General features: G+C 42.1%; 1 protein-coding gene across 1 annotated transcript in view; it reads right to left on the bottom strand.

The window, feature by feature from the left end:
- mmp17a (matrix metallopeptidase 17a) overlaps positions 1–21556 on the bottom strand; it is a 65599-nt gene extending 44043 nt beyond the window's left edge. Inside the window, exon 1 of the mRNA XM_034602237.1 lies at positions 21151–21556. Within this exon, the coding sequence (XP_034458128.1) occupies positions 21151–21267 (117 nt within the window). The 5' untranslated portion in view covers positions 21268–21556. The remainder of the gene's footprint in view (positions 1–21150) is intronic.
- Between the last annotated feature and the right edge of the window lie 223 nt (positions 21557–21779).

Here is a 21779-nt window from a genome sequence, read left to right as displayed (position 1 = left end):
TAATTTCTGTGGGCTGCTCTCTATCTGTCCATGTCACCCGTCAAAATGAAGATCTGACTGAAAAACACGGCAAATTGTCATTAACTGACATCTGAAATGATGATGTGAGTTCTACCTTGAAGAAATATTAAACTGGAGCAGGCGGAAAAAAAAGTGTGTAAATGCCTGTCTAGACGTTATCTGTCTTTCTTTGCATCTCTCCATCATCCCCCCGCTTAAAAACCTCTCTTGATGACTCAGAAACATTTCAGGAAGGTGTTTTGACTGATGTATCCGATTAAAATAGAATAAGAAACGTTTTTTGATGGATGCTTCTGTTGGTGATGAAAATGAAGCGGTTATCAAGCATCCTTCAATATGACTTATTCCCAAAATGCATAATTTACACTCAAGCTTTTGGTACAAACCGTATAAAATATCAATAATAATATCAAAGAGCTGCGCGACAGACGTTCATTCCTCCATTTGTCAGGAAGAACAGCCAGATATGCAAAAGCTTCTTTGTTTTGCACGATCACATAATAAATATGATTCAACAAAACTTGCTTCTGTTGGAAGAACTTGCTTGGGATTCAAGAAAGATGCGTGGATCTTCAAGGTTATTCATACAGTTGGTGGATGAAGACTGACAAGCACGGGGATTCAACTTAATACATTCATAATAATCACAATAAAGTGTGTGCAGCTCTTGAAAAGCCACGTCGACCTCTAAATCTTAGACTGTTATTCCTCAAAGAAAGACCTTGTTCCAAAGCTTTCCCGGAAATTAAAGTGTGCGACGAGGACGTCCATATGCAGGGATAAGTTATCAGAAAAGGTGTGTGCAGATAAAAGAAAATAATAAACAGTTCGATTTACAATAGGAGGGGAGGAAAAGGAGAGAAATATAAGTGACAGCCTGTGGCCTCCAGATTGAGGGCATATTACTTCTAACTTTGAAAGGGACAAACACAATGGAGGAATTATGGGTAATGGACTGAAATACCGGGCATTCATTCGAGAGGGGATTTGAGCTCTGGCCTGATTTCAACTCGTCTTCACTTCACACACTATAAATATTAAGTCCATTTATAAAGGGTAATGATAATAATCACACATCAAGCAACTTTCAAGTCTAAACACATTTCTGACTTCATACACAAGATGTCAATCAGCGGAGGTCCAGTTAGATTCATGACAATCAGCATCCACACGATAGGCTGTATATAAAAATGGACATCGACTCCAGCTCCGCAAAGTGAAGCTAATGCAGAAGTTCCTGACCAGCAGAGGGCAACTCGAAAATACCGTCAGTTTCTATCAAAGTTTCTATGAAAAAATGTCTCCTCTTCTCACTTAATTTCTAACTGTCCAATGGGTGTAGGTAGCAGGCTGAGGCTTACCCATCACTTCTATAAATATGGTTACCTCTATTTAAAAACTAAAAACAAGATGGTGCTGGACAAAAACCAGAGGCTTCGAAACGACAGCTCATAAACCGATGGGTGACATCTCGAAATTCTCGAAAGACACTGCATTCAATTCTGATGATCTTCTCGCAGCTTAAGTTCCTGCAACATTCATCAATTTCTTCATTCAGCCAGTATAATTCATGTTGTAGCAGAAATCCTTCAACTGCTACTCGATCAATAATCTTTATCTTTTAATCAGGGTTAAAAAAAATGATAAACTAAACTCATAAAGGCCTTGTAAAGTACAAGATAAGTCAAATTCAGCTCTGAGGCTTCATACATTTTTTCTTGCAACCAACTTCCTCATATTTATTTCATCATTAAGTCGTCCAGCTGTTGCGTTGCCCCTGGACTGCGACGAGTTCAATCCAGGGGGCAACTGGGCAAAGCACCAAACGTTCACAGCCTTCAATGCAACCTCCTCAAATTTGCATCATGCACATCTCATCGTTTCCCAACGCTCTAACCTCCTCTTGTTCTCTCTTGGCTCCGAGATGTAAACATACAATTTTAAATGAAACTATTTCTTTATTCATCAGCTCACTTCTTTGTGCAGTTTCCAGCGGAATGCGAAATAGATCTTGGGTGGATTTCATTCCGAGGTTTAAAAAACATTTTTTTATGTAATATTAAAAGGATATGATCGCGATCTTTGATGAGGATCTTGTTTTTTCTTTATATAACACGATTCATCCTGATGCAGGGACACTGGTGTTGTTTGCCTAATACAAGTCCAGGTTTATCATCTTCACATATTTAGGGGGTTTATTACTTTTCGTTTTGTTTTCGTAAACGTATGAGATCCACTGTCCTGTTCTCATCAGTAAAATATGCATGAAGACAAAACTAATCAAGTAATATAAATAAATAAAATCTCCCATGTAGGCGGACTGCAACACTGTCAAACTCATACTTTCTGCATTTGCATAGAAAAACCATAATAATGCATTTGATGGAGCACAAGAAAATGAAGAGTAGGTTGAAAGGACATTTTCAGCGTGTTTACCCACATGAAGCAAACATAACACGGGGGTGAATGTGCAGAGAAAAACTAAGTGCGCGCACACACACACACACACACATTAATATGCTTCCAGATAGTGCTCGAACGGTCCAAATCTGATATATTGCAGTCATTATCTAATAAAAAGCAGGCACCAGAGATGATACATGTACGCTCTTATGTGCCTTTACAAGTGGACGCCAGAGAGTAAATAATCACCAACACACTGCAGCTGCAACATGCACTACCTGTGCTTCCCAGTGTAATGGAAAATAAAGAGACACAATAATCTTTATGTGCAAGGCTGGGGGGGGTCTGACAGTCGTCAATAACCAGTATACGTTTATATTGGCACGACCCAAACAGAGCTACAAATGTAGAAGGAAGTGATGAATAAGCAGTAGAACCAATTACTGAAAATCTAAGTTTCAATGTTTATCTTCGTCTTCACGTTGCACCAAGACACAGAGTCAGAATACAATGTGATTCTTCATTTAAGATGTTGTATCCATATAGTTTCACTGTTTGCTTCACCTGGCTTCAGGGCTGCAAATGTTGATTTCTACAAAACTTAGTGGAAGGATGTGTATGAGTCAGGGAACACATTCAATTTTGCTGCGAAAAAAAAAAAAGATCATGCACATTTAGGGAACTGATACGAGTGTGAAATTGGCTGCAGCTAGATGACTGAGTGCAAGGCTCAACAGTCCCCTTTTGAAATCGCATTTAAATCCAGTAAATCCATATTTTTTCCATATATTCTCTGAAAAATCTGTGAAAATGTCACAAAACCTCTCTCGCAATGTTACAGGAAATGAATCTGCCTCTTTATCCGGATCAACCCTAAAATGTAATTAATTCTCTTTTGTCTAATGTCCCATCCTTCCAACAAGTTTTGTGGAAATCCCTTGTGCAGTTTTTGCACAATCCTGCCGACAAACCGACCAACAAACCAATGGACAGGAGCAACTCTTAACCTTCTTGGCCGAGGATATTAATGATCTGATTTTCTTAACTCATTCTCCCCCAGAATCCAGTTTTATTTCTTCAAACTGCTTGTTTTGTCTGATCAACAGTGAAAACCCCAAGAAAAAAAAGCAGTAAAACCTTTCATCACAGAAGCTGGAACCTACAAATGTCTGGAGAAGCGTGGGCGGCGGATTCGATCCAAGCTACTGTACGTGCAAGGGATCAGTGCAGTGGATGGTGAAGACAGCCAAGGACTGACATATAATAGTCGTCATCTGTTGGAATCAAAGCTACAATGCCGCGAGCAGATGGCACGCACCCCAGCTCGCTGAAGCACTCAATCACCTCATTAGACAAGTACTTCCACCTAATGTGCTTATAATGGAACACATGGCTGATTTGTTGTAAGGATATGTTCTGCTGGGTGTGCTTGCTTCAACACCCGGTTCCCACTCGCAGCCAAATGTCAATGTATAATTGCAGATCTCAAACTCTCGGTTATGATTCAAATATAATTCAATTTGGTGGACCCATGTGAATCAACAAAGTGCGAGTGTGTAAGAGAAAAAAGCGAGAGTGTGACAGCGAGGATTAAAGTGTGGCTGATAAGTGAATCATTTAATCCCTGGCTTAGAGACAGCTGGTACGACAGAGAGCTGAGACGCAACTCCTGTCTGTCGAGGAGAGAAAACGAGAGAGTGAGTGAGTGAGTGAAAGGGGACGAAGAGGAGGGAGAGGAGGGAGAGCTGTAAAATTGGTTCCTCTACCTCTCTTAGATCTTCAACACTAAGTGACCTAGACATTCCTGGCTAATGGAAGCTACCATTTCTTCAGTCCTGTTAAATACAGAGCAGTGGAGGACTGAAGGATGGAGGGATTGATGGACATCCGGTAATAGAGTGAATTGATCTGAGAGTTAACCCACCGCTGGAAGTAACTGGCAAAGACGCCGGCGTGACATAATGTAGGTAATGACTCAAGCTGTGCACATGGGGGCAGAGGGACCTGGTGGTTATAGTTTGAAACCATAGACTGTATTTAAAGATGGAGGTCGTGCCTTCACTTCCAGCCAGTATCCAGTAACAAGAGCAAAATATCTCCTATACGAACGCTGCCATCGTGCACAGATCACATTATTTGTAGGCGGAGTCTGCACAGTAGCCATCAGAGGATGGAGCAGAGGTATTTATGATTATGATTTGGCTTAACTTTTGGGGTGCAGTCATGATGTCCATCTATATATACAGTCTATGATTAAAAAAACTACAATTTCTATGTAGTAGTAAATGCCGGGACAAGTCACAAAAACTATCACCATCACTGTAAATGGTATATTTGGTTATTTTTTATCTGAGCAAGATAAAGCACCTCACAGCACCTTTCATTTTATCACACTGTCACACAGTGTTAGTGATCAAGCTGCTATGAAATGCACTGTTCTGCTGTTGGGGTTCAGCAGCTTGTTCCAGAAAACCTCGGCCCAACACCTGAGCCACATCAGCCAACAGCCACTCGGCTGTAGGAGACTGTGTCCAGCTCTGGTTCAATGATGCCAACTGTACTAATACAGTAGATATTGTATTGGAAGACTTGCTGAACTGAGTGAGTTTTTGAAGAAGTGTAACTAAAGCTGAGATCCATAGTAATAAGTTCTCTTGTCAAAACAGCACAAAAGCAACGACGAAGGGGAATGTTTTGCATTCACTGCTTGTTGTCGTGACCGATAAGAACCAATTAGGAAGCGAAGGCTGGTGACTGCATCATCTGTTTGCCCGTCCAGACTATAACGCAGGCCTGAGGTTTCCAAACTACAACGAGAACAGTAGCCTTCTCCAAAACACTGCAGTAAACGTAGCAATACTGACTCATTTTACTACTAAAAACATTAAGTGTGTGGATGTAGCCTACGAGAAAACAGAAGCACAAGAAGCGCAGCCAGGCTCCATCATGTATCCACGTTACTGACCCAACTCAGGGGAAAACCATGTGTGATATTAAATGTGTTGATTCTAGGAGTAAATGCCGACTATACGAGCACCGTAAACAGCAACTTTTTTAAAAACCTGCCATAAAGTCGTTCCCTCTGCTCGCCAGGAGTCATAACATGTTTTCATGAAGCAGAGCTTTAGTGGTTTTATTGGAAAACCTGAGGTCTGGACTTTTTCCTCCTTTACAATTATGCATCAAATAAAAAAAAAAGCTTTGGCCATTGAGATTTTCACTTCGAAAAACATGGGATCCTGTTTCTGCGTGTCCCTCTTTGCCCTCCCTAACGTCATTACATCTGTGTTTGCTTAAAAAGAGCGAGATGGAAAAGCAGTGGGCATATTCCTCTGAGGTAAAGTAAAAGTTAAAAAAAGTGTAGTCGACGTAGTGAAATCAATTGCATTTGTAAAAAACTTCGAACACTTTGCGTATTGCAATGCAACATTGAGTAGAAATTGAAGTAAGGAAGTCAAATCCATTGTGTTGAGAGTCCGAGCTTGCATGGGTTTATAAATTGTTCTTGAAAGTGTGGAGCACAGCACTTGCTCTGCGAAGGTGTCAGTCTATCCACAGCTGTCAGAGTGCTGTGAACTTCTGAAGAATATTGGACAAAATTATCCACCAAATAGCATATTTTATTTAGCTCCAGAGGGTATTCAAACAGAGTGCACGCAGTGAAAAAAAATAAGTCAACCTCGGTTTAAAGATAAACAAACTGATGGCTTTTTGAGCCAATTAGGCCTTGTCCCTGTAACTGAAGTTTATTTTAACAAGCAGAAGATTCTGTGGCCCCCACTCGGGGGGGGAAAGCCCCCAAACCTTCTTTGAAGTTCCCCTCTCTGTGGCATGGCACCGAGTCAAGGCCCACAAACACATGGATTGAATAACGCCTGACCAGTGTCCCTGTTGTGGCATTCACCCCACATGCCACAGCAAAGAGGAAGTATTCAGAGTCACACACACACACACACAGGATTGACTTTAATTCATTATCGACCAGAACCTAAAAACACTGCACATCTTAACCTTTACCTCAACCAGGACCTCAAAAATGCCACTTTGACTCATTAAGACCAGGGTTACGTCCCCATAAGGTTTCTGTGTTTTTGCTGGAAAGGGTCCTAGAGCGACAACAGAAATTAGCGCACACACGCACGCACGCACGCTTGTTTGCATGACAGATCTGCTCAACTATCGCACACGACATCCTCTGCCAGGACTAATCTCTTACTTCTAAGTGTGCACTCTGAGAGCGTGAATCTGCGATTGGATTTTAGTGTTCACAAAGTTTTATGTGTGACAGTCAAAATAAATCCAGTGAATTAAGTTAAACGTGTTATATTTTTTTATTTAGCTTCACTCGTGGATTTATTGGCTCGTATTGCATTAAAGTGAAGTTATGAGAGATGGTATCTCTGTCGGCTCCGACTTCAAACAAGCTGAGGGAATTTATATATGTATATATACACACACACACGGTAAATATATGAGGGTATTTATGGATCTTGTATGTAATTTATAGGCCCAATGGTTAAGCTATGAGGCAAGTAAATGACAACACGCACTGAGAACTGGTGGCAACTGGTCTGAAGCACACAGGTGCACGCTACACACACTTCCTGCCATGTTGGACTTTGGTGACCATGGTTTTGATTAGAGGCCGACCATGTAAAATCTTCGATACTGACATTGACGTTTCCCATGTATGTATAATTAAACCGTGTACTTTATTAAGATGAAGAATATAAAGAGAGATCTTTTCAAAATGAATGCACATATTTTCTAAATGGTAGACTCTAGCTACGAGTATTAACACTTCTGGAGTGTTTACTGATCCAACCCAAAGCTTGTGGAACTAGTTCAATGCTCAATGATACATGCGTAGAAATGCATCTACCTAGAATGAGCTCAAAGTATTGGATTTATCCAGTGAATTGAAAAGGCAAAACTTGAACAAGGTTTAAATTAGAGTTTGCTTCTCCTGAACTCTTTTTCAGGCAGCACCCAGAGACATTGTCACCATGAACGCGCCATGCAACATCGTGCATGTGTGTTTGTCTATGTGCTACATCACATGTGCTACATCACATGTGCTGCTGTGTCTGAAGAGAAAAACTTGTTACCCGTGAGACAAACTTCTCATCCCTGCAAGGCTGCAAACTTTAGTCGGTATATTTTCACACTCACAAGCAGTTTCACCTTCCAGCAAAAAAACTTCACAGCCTGCCCCCCCCCCCCCCCCGCAAGAACAGGAAAAAAGAAGTTCAACAAATAAAAAACAACAAAGAAGGATTTTATTGAGGAGCCCCCCCACAGCTCCCAGCTGTGAAAAGTACAACACACACCACTTGGTGATGAGAAGTTCTTGTGACACTGAAGAACTATCTGAGAAAAGAGGAGCAGCTCCAGAAGGGGAAAAAAGAGGTGGTGGTGTGTGTGTCTGTGTGTGTGTGTGTCTGTGTGTGTGTGCGCGCACGCTGCACCTGCAGAAAGGCATGAGCTGTCTGGATGTGTGTGGTTTCATTAGGGAAAAGAAGCTGAGAGGAACTGTGCTGGACCTACAGCAATAAAAGTGCTGCATATAAATGACAGGCCCGCAGTGGATCAGCTGATTCCTCCACAGCCAGACACTGAGACTCTGCAGCAGGGAGCTCGTTCAACACCAAAGTCGAACTTCAAGGCTGAAACACAGAGTTGAATTGGACAAAACGAGGTGCAGAGGGAGCCGGCTTGCTTTGCAATTCGACACGACTGCAGCCTGGAAATGGGGTCAAGGTTCAAACTCTCTGCAATACTTCTCCGCTGTGATGTAGCCGCAGCTCCGCACTCAGACAGCCGGCGTGGTCATGTGAGCGAGTGCATTACCATGAATTTATTTCATGGGCTGTATATTTCTCTCCTATGACTTCATTCCTGGTGCACATCCCTCCTCGTGCTGCACGTCAGGCTGATGGTGTGTGTCTGTTTTTCAACTCATCTCCTGTGGATAATGCTGTGATGCTACAAGGCAGTAAGATACTTTATGGGCATAGCGGAGCCCAGCTGCATAGCTAAGTCTGAAACTGTATACCGAGACATTTCTAGCCAGTAAGTGGGAGAGAAATCCGAGTAGAGCTCATCTTACATTCACGACAGTCATGCGGCCAAGGCAAAAAATGATTTGAGCTCAATTACAGTTGTTTTAAAATGGTTGTAGACGGTAAAACAACATGTTTACAGGTGAAATAATACATTTACAGTCTTGTAGTTATGTGCAAACACAACAGAGACGAAATATGGTTTGAAACACCAGAGATTTGAATTCATGCACTTCCATGCACTTCCAATCCCTGTTAGATAAGTTCTGGCCTTATCCAAGTACAAAGGTGACATATGATGCTTTTTCAGTTCTTCTTTCCTCTAGTGTGCTACATAGGTTTTCTGTGAATGTAGAAAGGTCTGCAAAGTTAAATAGCCCGAAGTCTGCAGTGAAGGAAGCTCCTCGCCCACAAAGAAAACTCCTGAGACACCTGGACAGTAAACTCAGCCGATACTTTAAATGTACTCACATTTGCATAATGGTTTCTACCGGCTAGTCTGGCACGCCCACTAACAAAGTCAGGTAAAGCCAGAGCTGAGGCCGAGATTTCCTACATGTGATGGAAGCGTTTGACCAATCACAACAAAGTGGACCAGCCGGCCAATCAGAGGAGGCTTTGCTTTAAGCTAAATGTCACTATAAATCACAAAATGTTAAAATGAGAAGACAAGCATTATAGAATCGTCCTCATACGAATCCCAATTCATACTGTATTGGCACATTACAGATAAGTTTTCTTGCAGAGACATCACTGCTGATTCATTTGTACAAAATCCACAAAACACCTGTCACCTGCACAGTAAAAGTCATTCAAACTCACACACACCAAATCAACCCAAGCATAAAGACCAACTCACAAAGCCAAAGCCACAATACATTCATAAGCAAGTACACATGTACATGTACTGTTTGCATAGAAACAAACTATCGTCACCTTAGGCGGAAATTCATTATCAAGCCAAATCTGCTTGACAACAGAACAAAGGATCAACACAAATAAAGATTCCCTCCGAGCCAGTGTTCATGGGAAACAGAGAGTGGGAGATAAAGGAGAGAGAAAACCCTACAGTCGTGGAAAATAACGAATGTTTTTATTATCGTGCCGCCTCAATCTGATAAAAACTACTTGGTAGGTGTGGGGAGAAGCCGAAGAAGTCTAAGACGAATAATTGAGTGTGTGGAGCTACAGGGTTTGTGTTTACTTCAGCAGTACTTCAAACAATAGAGCGGCTTTGAGTTAGCACACTAGCAAGGAATATCTGCAGTGATGTAAAAATGCAACTTCATACATACAAATGCATTAAAAACTGAAATGCAGTTCAGAAAATCCACATACAGACGAGACCTTTAAGCATACCTAGAAATACAGGGTGTATAATGATGTCTTTGAAAGGATTGGTCGATTAAGCGAATAGTGGTCTAAGGGAAAAAAATAAACTTTAGAAAAATGGGTAACTTACTTTTTCACGTAATTTATTGTTTACAGACAGGTTTCAGCCTCAGAGTAAATCATTTGCAGTACTGTCGTTGCACAAAACCAAAATATCCTTGATGGGGTGCCACCATCTTGTGCTTTTGACGTAATTTGGAGCCAGAGTCTGTGCAGTAGTGACCGTGGGGTCGAGGGGCGGATCATGACTTTTCACCCCATTTTATACAATCTAATTATAGTTAGAGCAAATATGGCAACTAATTAGAAGCAAGCTTAGCAGAAAGATTTACCCTTGAACAAAAGATAGAAACATCTTTACTTTGCTTTATTTGACAGGGACAGTGCATATTAATAAGTTAGGCTATTTGATCTGGGTTTCTGTAAATCATCACATTCAACACACAGAGGCCAATAAATATGTCAAAGATCAATGTCACGCAGACACTGCTCCTGAGACTCTTACACGTGCTCACATCTGTCGGTCTCATCACTTCTGCTGCAGAGCTCCACAGACCACGGTGAACTACTTACTGGCTTCAACCCTGCACCTGTATTGATGACTGAGGGTCTCAGCAACCGTGCATTACTGACAAGCTGTCTCTGATCTGAGGATTTGTTTTGCAGCTACAAGGTAAAAAAAAGAATGTCAGCATGTGAAGACGAATCAGTAGACACTCATCGGTTGTGTTAAACACCTCAGACATCTTTTAAATTCACGTGAAAATACTGTGAACTGAAGATTTTCCATGCAGTGATTCATCAGCGAAAGAATATGGTTTGATTTTCTTTTAAATGATCAAATCCCCCAAAAATTGTCTTCCACTGTCATTTAAACTCACAGCAAAAAACGTGTTACTTTTAATTACTTGCAGGTTGTGGTTGCGTGTATAAAAACATGTGCTGCTGTGACACTTGCTCGAGGGTTTGTCATCATCAACATCTCCAGCTCCTGGTGGAAAGTTGTAAAGTGAAAGTTGTATTGCGGAAATATTTTATCTCCCCATGACCCAGTTTACACACTGTACCGCTTTTATCCTGCTTTGATTCCCCCGTTCGAAATGTAAACTCCATTTGGGCTGCTGGAAATAAAATAAGAAAACTCAGATTCAACCACAAGGAAACAGCTGCAGACGCTCAAAAACTCATCAGTGAGACAATCGAGAATATTTAATGAATCCAAATGACAACAGAAGAAAGGATAAAGTAATTTATTATAACCTGAATCAAATCATATTCACATTTGCACCGAGTGACGTTTTAGTAATTTTTAAGGATCGTGAAGAATAAAGTGGAAGCAGCACTTTCAGGATCAGTTAATTAAACTGGGTTAACCTAAATGGATCAAGGAGCAGAGTGGCTGTGACTTATTAATGTTACATTCATCCCAATCATTTAATAACTTTGCAGGATTCTCGCCTCCTCCACCCGAAAAGGATCTCATCACGGTAAATTAAAAGAATATGACAGCAGACGGCAGAGGTGAGTAGACGAGTGTTTAGTTAGCAGCTCGTGTTTGAGGAGCACATTGAACTTCCATATTTAGTCATGATGCCTTTTATATCTTACAATTGCCCTGCTATTGAAATGTACTATACAAATAAAGCATTACTGTCTAATTCCAGTCTAATCATCAATTTAGTAACACATTTCTTCCCCCCCATGTCTGCTGGCTACCTGCCACAAATCACCTCTGCTGTGTAAATCTTGAACTTTAATCGAATTTCTTTTTCATTCATGCAGAGTTCACTAAATCTTTTTGTGGAGGGTATGTAATTAGTTTGATTGTCACTTATTATTTGTCTCCCATGGGCTGGAGAGAGAGAGAGAAAACACACTGTGGATACATAATTAGCCAATGAATAATAACTGAGCTAATAGGCACCTCAAGATACAATCTTTAACATAACAGTCACTCTCCAAATTAATGTGGCTGTGTTTGGAGCTGTGGGACAAAATGATTCAGCTCTCGGTAGCAACGTCTGATTTTTTATGCCTTAATGCTTATTGCATCCAAGCTTTTACTATGATGCTGTAAACACACCACTCACAGACATTGGCCAAAACACTCGATGCCTTCCAGTTGTGCAGTTTGTCTCTCAGTCTGTCTCGCTCCGTCTTTCTTCCCGTTACTCAGACACACAGACTAATGTGTCCTCATTTTGGGTAGCGTACAGTACTGGACGTTAATTCCAAAGCACACATCAAACGCACCCTCAGTTTTTCCTTCCCCCCCTTAATTTCTGCTACTTATCCTTCTGATTGATAGGAAATAAACCAACAACCAGCTGTGCCATCACTACTGTGCCGATGTCAGAGATGAAAATCAGTATGTACATCACTCTCCGCAGAGGCAACAGCCTTTTGCTTCTCCTCGCATGCATTCAAACACACATACATACTCCATTTATTACAATCCTGCCGCAGTTTCAGAAGGAAAACTTCAGAGGAGCGCTGTTGTTGCTTTGGGGTTTCCTTCAGTTCACTTGGAGGCTCCTCTGGATTATTTTAACTTCAACGTGCGAGCAGCACAACTCCAGAAACCACCATAATTACAAGATCTGGTCAGTCCTTTGAATAGCATTGGTAACCAAAACCTTGATCTGGTCCGTGACTACAGGGGGACGAGATGCCTCGGTTAAAATAGAAAGGCCACATGGAGTTGATTTGGGGTTTTCTACACAGGGAGCTCGCTTCAAAACCACAGTTACAGTAAGCCATGCAACCAATAACAGCCTATGGGAGACGGCAAGGATCAAATACAGCGGAGGAAAATACTTCAGTACTTCTCCAATACACACCTACTCTGATAAATAGCACCAAAACTCTGTGGATAAGATTAAAACTCTGATGAGGCAGATATCTGCAAACGTACTGTGCTTGTTAGATTTATGAGGCCATGCATATGTATGGTTTGGTTTTTATAAATCCTACTCATTGTGAAACTGGGCACATTTGCACAGGCCTGATTTCCATTCCCACAGTTAGCCATAGATGAATGTACATGGCTTCAAGCTATTGTTTGCATATAAAATTCACCTGTCTGCTCCTTTGGTCTCTCACTGAAATATATTTTAACAAAATTGCAGTGGCACTAAGTCTTCAGTCAGCACCAGAGCAGTAATCTCTATATATGGCTATGGGATGCTATAAGACCCATAGGGCACTATTTTCATGATGGGGGCAATGATTAGCACAAGCTGCCCTCCAACAGTTTGGTTTTTTTCTGGACCCATTTGCTTTTGCCCATTTGTGCGGTGTTTCGGTGCCAAGCGCGGCAGCACAGGTGGAAGCAGAGGTGCAAGCAGGTGGTAGGTTCATTCAAATGAGAGAGAGCAAAATAAAATGTCACTTTTCATGGAAAATATGTCTCAGGCGTAGAAGTGGCTGCACAGAATGACCAAAATCTCAAATCCAGAGAGGCAATTTCATATCCACATAACAATACACATATTATATTTGTGTGTGTTTTCAGTGAGTCATATATTTGTATAGTAAATTGTGTCTCATTTCTCAAAAAGACAACAGCATAATATTGGGAGTATATATATTGGCCATCAGCCATCCTGTTCTCTAAATATCTGCATCAGCCACTGGAAAATCTATACATCATTACTATGAATAACATAATTTAAATGATCCTTATTTCCCACAGAGGTTTCTCTACAGCTGCTTTCAGTTCATTAGCCCTCTGCAGCCATCTGAAGGTGGCAGGTATGTTGCAGAGCCATTATGGAAAACCACTCACTTTGATTATATCACATACAAATTACACCAGGATGCTATAGAATAACCACACATATATCTACAAACCTGTATTCTGCATGTTTATGTGCAAAATGTTCAAAAGGCTTTAGTCTCGAAATGAAAGAGAAAGATGTGACCATTTACGATGTGACATTCAGTGGCATTATCACAGAATTAGCTTTGGACTGAAGTGATCATATAATTATCATATGATATATTTATGTTATTTATTACTACAATCTTTACCTAATCAGTCCATATGCCAGAGACCTTAGTCTTGCTGCACTTTCATGGCTGAACTACGGCTGAAAGTGTAATTTATCTAATAATAAATCAATTCTGCAGTGACAATACATTATCCCAGTCGACACCAGCAAATGTAAGAAAGGTAAAGATTTCTATCATTCATATTAAAATAGCTCTACAACAAAGGACAAAAATAAAAAAGAAGTAAATGGAATTGATGAAACCACAAAGAAACAGGCCAGCCTCCAATAAAAAGAAGAAGTAGAGCAGTGGATGGCAGTGATGCACCTTGACCTTGGATGGCCCCCGCCAATGGACCAAAGAAGAAGACAGGGAAAACAGAAGCTCTCAGAATAAAACTGGTTTGAACCATAAAAGCAGAGTTCAATATGCTTCAACTTGCTTGACCTAAAAAACTCAAACCGCTTAAAATTTACATTGAGAGTAAGTGGCCAGTATTTATTTTCCTATCTATTCCATTCTACTCAGGAGTCAAGAGTGAGAAACGTCTACAGACAATCGAGTTCTGTATTCCTGCTGTGGAACTGTAACTCAGAACCAGCGTGTTGTCATTGTCGGCAAAAGTCATGCAGAAGCCCAGCAGCTGCCACACATCAGTCCCACACCCCCATGCTACAGTGCCACCAATGAGGTGTCCGGGCTCCTGGGACCCTCGCGGAATTGGTTTCTGAGGAACTCATAAACTTTGCAGTGTCGCTGACAGTCTCTTCAGAAACTTGCACATCTCTGGAGAACTTTTAGGCCTAACAAGGCTTCTCGTGACAGATCGGACAGGAGTGGATTGGGGTTTCCTGTCTTCCCAAGAAGCCGAGAATGTGCTATATCGTATATTCCAAGCTGAACACAAGCTCTCTGTCAATCTCTGTGTGCAAGTCTTCTCACACATGACATTGTTCCTGAAATAATCTTGTTGTCCTCAATACGAGTCCCACGACACATTTCTACAGACAGTGGGTCACGATGCTTAATGGAAGTGGAACAGCAGCTCTCAAAGTCTCCCAATGATCCAGGCTGAGAGTGTAACCACTGATTTGTGGTGAGTAGCATCTACAGTGATTTTTCTGACATGGTTAAACATTTCTGCATCACCTATGTAACTAATATTATAACAACCAATCAATCAATCCAACCACCCATAGACAGACATAAGCTGTTTCCAGACAGAAATACAAAAACTGGACATTTTACGTTTTTCCTTTAACATATGAAGAATGACACCGGAGATTGTCTGCGTCAGGCATGTTCACAACAACAGGAACAACTCCGAAACCATTCAGACGAGGGGTGGCGTCTGGGTAGAGCATGCAGGTGGTCGGCCATGATGTATATATATCCCGCTGAGGAAAATGGTGTTTTAGTTTACGGCACATTGACGCCAGCATCTGCCCTTATCACCAAAAGCTCTCGATTGCTGTTGTGTTTCCATGTTGACATCTTTGTCAGCGCCTTCTCCAAGATATTTGTATTCTTCCTGTTTCCAAAGAAAGAATGAGCTCACTCTGATGTTTTTTGGACTTTTTACTAAAGGGTTTGCAGGAAAAGGTCTGGACTTTGGGGCATGTCTGAAAGCACCTACAGAAATACTTCTGATTCCACTGTTCTTTGGGGAAGAAAGTGTGTTCAATTAGCAAGTCTTCTTCTCTTGCACCTCAGTCATGTTCCTGCAGTAATCCCTCCATCATACTTTCCCCTGACTGTCACTGCTTCCAGTTCTCTCTTTGAGCCCCCTCTATCTCTGGTCCTCTGGGCGTAATCAGCAGAACCATGATGTGTGGTAGAAAGCCTCCAACGATAAGTGCAGGAAGGAAATGGAAGGAGACAGAGTAAGTGAAGAAGGGACAAAGGGGACTGAATCCCATGCTGGTGAAACGTACCCACATTTCAAACACTGTACTAATGAGTGCAGTGGTAAAGTTGGTAGCCAGACTGCGTTTATTAGAAACAGGGCTTGCAAATTAAATGATCTCACCATTATGTACTGAATTATTAAAGTGAATTATTAAAATGAACATTTTCCAGCTTGCAGACAAGACTAAACACTGCTGAACCATTGTTGGGTGGAGGATTATGGAGGAGGGAGATTGGTACCCCACTATTTTGTTGCTGAATGCTCTTTGAGTTCTTGTTGTGAATCTCTTAAGAATGGAGGCAGTACTTAAATGATCAAGTTACTTACTCATCATAGTAGTGAAGCCCTCTTGACATTTTCCCTCTTGAAACGTGGCTATTTTCAACCTAACAAAATAACCCAAAAGGATTTCTCAGTTGGACAATATTAAGAGCAAATTTGAGCCTTTCACGGACATATCTATGTCTGCGTATGTTTGCTGATATGTGTCAATATGAAAAGCTTTAGATTACATAATAAACAATTCTCAATATTCTTAATCACAAGGGTTAGATAAAGGTGTCTTCTGAATTTTTCTGTACATTTGTATCTGAAATGAGAAAAATCCGTATTAGCATCAGCCCCCAAATACCAATATCAGTCAGGCTCTAGTAAATAGCATCAGAATTGATCCTAAGAACTCACCACAATTCAAGGAATTTGGGATTTTGATCGTCACTAAAATGCTCCTGGGCATCATTAACAGCATAAAAAAAAAAAGTTTTGTGTAAGACTACTTCTTGTCTTTTTGTTTGAGTTGATTTTTTGTTTTTGTTGTTAATGCAATTCCAGGACCTGATAGGAACTCATCATTTTGGATTTGGAGCAGTGGGGGGAAGGCAGTGAGCGGTGGCGGTATGAGAGCAGCAGACGGGGGAGCGCCTGCCGCTCCAGAGGAATTGATGCCAGATGGTGTTTCCATTGAAGAAATTAAACAGCAAAATGAAGGCGAGAAAGGGACTGGTGGGGTGTAGTTGTCCTTTCAGACAAACACACACACACACACACTATCGCACAGTCTTAAGGTTTTGGGATCATTACTCAAATGTGTAATGGTTGTGTTTCTTTAATGAATAAATCTCCACAGGTGGCTGAATATACGGCATTGTAGGTAATTTATCAGCTGCTAATCTGCTGAGCTCACTCTTGCTTATCCAAAGGAAAGCCCTGACTGTTTAGCTGAGTAGTTCCTCTGGGAAAACAGCACATAAAAAAAACTCCTGATATGATGAGTAGAAAAAATACAGGGCGTATTTACATCTTAATTGTTGGGAATGCGTTCCCTCAACTGCTGCTGTGCAGTGGTAGATCAAGCCAGAGAGCAGCGAAGCTATAAAACGAAAGCTTTTGATCTGTGCTAGGGTGTGTAGTTCAGATACTTAAGGACTTTGTGGGGTTGGTTTGAAGTGACACGCCGTATATAAGGTTCACAATCGTAACCAAAAGCCAAGTGATGGAGCACCATGGCTATGAAATGTAATGGGTCTGGATGGGAGCAATGATAGAGATGAGAAGATTGTTTTGTGGTTATGTGTTTCTTTTGTTTTTTTCACATTTTTTATGCTGAGTGAATAGCGAATACGATTAGACTCACACTCACACACATTTATCCACTGTGGAGAAAGAATGATGTGTACAATCAGCTGATCCTATCTGTGCTTCACGGCCTTTACAGTGGCGCAGAATGATGCTCTCTGTGTGTCCTCTGGCTCCCCAGTGACATGAAATCAGTCACCGGCCAACTAATCATCATCGGCTCTGCCTGCTCTCATACTCTCTCTGTGTCTTTTCATGATGAACTAGGAGCGGCTGTTACGTTATACTGTTGAGATAAACTGCCCTCGCTATCAGGGATCACACAGAGGAATCTGGGTTTTTTGCAATGAAAACAGGAGGGGAACTTTTTGTCTCTCAAGTAATTGACAACGGTGGATGTCTAAAATACATTTCACCCTTTATCAGGTATATCCCCTCCTTAAAGATACCGCAGTGCAAATGCAACGATTTACATTACTGCCAGTGGGAGCTCTTAACAGTTCAATGCCAGACACCCTTGCCCTAACACTAACCCATAGGCCCAAACAACTGCACTCTAAATATTCCAGTTGGATTTGTTGGATCATAGGGAGTCACATTCTGATTTGTGGTTAAGGTTTGGAGTTTGACTGACAATGATATAACCCCAAAATCACAGATGCATAATCCCTCCAGTTGAGCAAATCTGTGCACCCACAGAATTGGCGACTATAATGCAGTGTGGTCGACTTCATGAATACTAACTTTCTCACAGGGCTTTTCAACATTTAGTATGACACTGATTTGAGTGGAATTCATACGAATATGGACTGAACTTTTGCCATCTGCCCCTCAATCTCCAGAGAAAGGCAGGGACATATGGCCTCTGAAGAGCAGACAGGAAGACACCCACTCCCTCGAGGTTCAAGAGCCTCTACAAAGAGAGCTTATTTCTGCTCCCTCTCCTGGGAAAAGAAGAAAGAGTCTGTACTCTGGACTACTTTTTTGGCAGCCCCCAAAAACTTGGGAATGTAAGACCTGTCCTGGACCTGCATGAGTAGTGCAAAGATCATTCCAAGTGCTTACTCATAAGCTGGGTGACTGGTACAAAATGATAAACTTGAAAGGCACTTTCATGTCTTTGTGGGTTGTGGGCACAGGAAGTTCAAACATTTACCCCCTAGGGTGGACTTAAGGAGTAAAGCTAGTTACCTTGCAGACGCTCTATCGAAGATCTTTCAAAGTGTGTCGTCACAGTGAGAATCATACTGGGGGTCAAGAAAATCATTCTGTGTAGACGACCTCCTCATTGATGACCAATACATTACAGCTAATGGATCTATGCTGCAGAGGCAGAGGCAGCTGGGGAACCTGGTGTGTGTTCATTTGGTTGTGGAGTTTGCTTTGTGTACGCAACGGGAAAATGTGATTGGAAGCATATAAGCAATATATACTGTATGTGCGAGCGCTCAGTGAAGAGTCAATATTTGTCTTTGCATTGGTACAAAGTTTCTTAAATTCTACACACACGGTGCTTTTAACAGATTTTATAGATATATTGACATAAAAAAACTCTTGAGGTAGCCAGAGAGTGTGAGATTTCTGTGTGTGGGGACCTGCACCAATAGACAAACAGAAGTTAGTGCCAGTCTAGATAACAAATGTGGACATTCTCAGGTGTGTATCCAACCCTGGGCTGGCAGTGTTGCTTTTGCATTTACCGCCACATGAACTCGAGCAAGGCATCAAAACAAGAGTAATGGCCCTCAGACTACAGGCTGCAGAGAGGCTACAGGACCACTTTGTACTGTGTGTGTCATATACAGCTCTATCTGAAAACGCAGGAAAGCTTCCACCTTGTGTATTATTTTCTCTGTCGCAGTAAATGGAAGGAAATTGCTGCTCTCACCTCAGCTTCTCATCTAGCAACTTATTTGAGCCTTTTTCTCACATTCGCATTACCACTCAAAGCCTGCCCCCATCCACTCTTCCATGCATTGCATCTGCCTTGAGAGCTCCAGGTTAGGGAGTAACTGGAGCTGTAGCCAACGGCTTGAACTGGTACGACTCAGGACGCCCATGGTCCTCCACTACACTAATTCCCACTTCAGGTTATTCTGGAGGGGAAAACTCCTCCACTTCTCCTCCACTCTTACATCTGCCATCGCCTTCCTTGTCTCCGTATGCCAAAGCTGTTCTGTTGGGTGTTGTTGGGTGTTGCACTTTAATGATATTAATCCTCAATTTCCCAGATTTGGCATCTCTACTCTGCTAGATTCTCTCTGTTCCACATCACAAGCGATAAGTGCAACTAAGTGAAACATAGAGAAAGAGAAGGAGCCTTACAGACCCACACGAAAAACAAGTATTGCCATAGTTTTTCAATTTCTGTCCATGTATTTTTAAAATTGATTCCAGAAAGGTCAGATGAAGCTGGAAAACGCACAGTGTGGTCAGTGCTCAGAGGCAGCAGCATACTTTCAACCAGACAATATAACAAGACAAAGAAATTAAAGTCTTAATGTGGGAGGTCTATTCTACTGATGTAATGGCCTGTTTGAAGGCATTTGGTTTTTTGTGGCCAAAGGGAAAAAAAGAACTGTATAGCGGTCCTGACGAAAACACTGCCGGATGACACTGACCTTTTGGAAAACCACAAAAAGATTGATTCAGAGCTGAGGTGCAGCGGACCGTGTCCTGATGTCAGGGTTGTTGGCATTCACTTCTGCACCAAGTCTGGCTCTTTCACACTAACTGAAAATTTGGATAATCTATGCTTAGTGGTTTTATTGTGTGTGCTGTGTTGGACTTATGGACAATTTCTCTAGATTATGAAACTCAAGAACAAATTTAGGTAACCTACATACATCGAATTCGAGTTTTGTCTCGCCCCCCCATGCAATCTTAGCTGGATTATAAATATTGCCCATTCAAGCTACCAATCAAAGTGTCCGGGACTTAAAGAAAAATAAAGCCCCAGCGATTCAAGCTGGAATTAAAAACCCTAAAGCAAAGAATAAGTAAAATTGTAGAAACTGACCCATTTTAATGCTCTCGTTCTCGTCTTTGTTAAAACAACTTAATCCCCGAGCGCAGGTGTTAAGAAGAGGAGTTGAAGCACTGGAAGGAAAGACAGAGGTTGGGATGAGGAGCAACGAAAACCTAACGTTGCTCAGAGGAGAAGATGATTAACAGCTTTTAGAAGCCTGAGAATCTAAAGTTTTACGAAGACGATGCTCTCACATTCGCGTGCAACCCACACAAGGTATTATCCCTTGATACAGCTGCCTGGAATTTTTTAAGTCTGGACTCATGTTCCTTTAGAACTCATAGAAAAACATGAAGATACATGAGATTCACTGCTCATGAGGAGCTCTGATGTGCTACATGATCAAGGGGGACCTGTCATAAGCAGTGGCAGGCTCAAATGGATTGGATGGTGGAGGTTGCCAGTTTTAATGAATGTGCAGCTCCAACCAAAGACTCCCTTATTATCACATGCATTTATTGATGACAGTAAATAAACATGTTCTGAATTACATTTCCCTCAGAGGAATCAGCATCCACTCGATGCATTGTCCATCTTCCTCTCCAGCCTGGTGGAGCTGCAGAGCGGCGTTAACATGCAGATCAAGTATTTGGAGAAGACGGCACTTGCTCCTTCCCTGGACGCTCAAGAGGAGCAGAAGTAGGACAGGGGAGGAAACCCGCCTCTGCCCCACAGCCTGCACCCCTGGATCCACTGGCAGGTGGAGGGAGGGAGGGAGGAACTTGTGCATGAGTGGGGTAGGCATGAGGGGAAGGTGTGAAACTTACCACCCCGGTGTCCAGCTGCTCTGCGCTCACAGGAGGAGCCGCTCCGGTCCCAGGTAAAACCCACAGGATCTGCACCAGCAGCAGCAGCATCTCCGGAGTCATATTCCTCATCCACATGGGAACCGCTGGAGGAGCCGCGGGCGCCCCTAAGACAGGTGGATCCTGCGGGGCTCACGCACCGACCCCCGGCCGCTGCATCCACGGGCTCGACCCCCACGCCGGTGACACGGGTGAAGTGTCCCTCACTGTGGCGCGCGGACACGTGAAGCACATTCACAAACAGTGCGTGTTCTCCTGCGCTGCTCACTCACAGCTGAGTCATATTCACAGAGGTGAAGTCTTCTGCTGCTTCTTCTTCTTCTTCTTGTTGAAGCGCGCGCTGCTTCCTCTCTCTCTCACTGAGCGCTGGGAAATGAGAGCAGCTGCGCGCGAGCGAGCGGCACAGATCAGAGTCAAGGTAGCCATAACGACACACTCCAGTTCCGGAGGCGGTTACCAAAGTAAAACACCTCACTGCTGCAACTAAAGGACAAGTCTCTAACTTCCCTGTTCGACTCACACACTCTGTCTTTTACTGTTGCATTCATAATAACATTGATGTTTTTTTTTACTAAGCTAAACATGTTGCT

The sequence above is a fragment of the Hippoglossus hippoglossus genome, chromosome 12 (assembly GCF_009819705.1).
Source record: "Hippoglossus hippoglossus isolate fHipHip1 chromosome 12, fHipHip1.pri, whole genome shotgun sequence".
Lineage (NCBI taxonomy): Eukaryota > Metazoa > Chordata > Actinopteri > Pleuronectiformes > Pleuronectidae > Hippoglossus > Hippoglossus hippoglossus.
The sequence above is the reverse complement of the archived record's forward strand: the minus strand, read 5'-3'. Positions and strand labels throughout refer to the sequence as shown.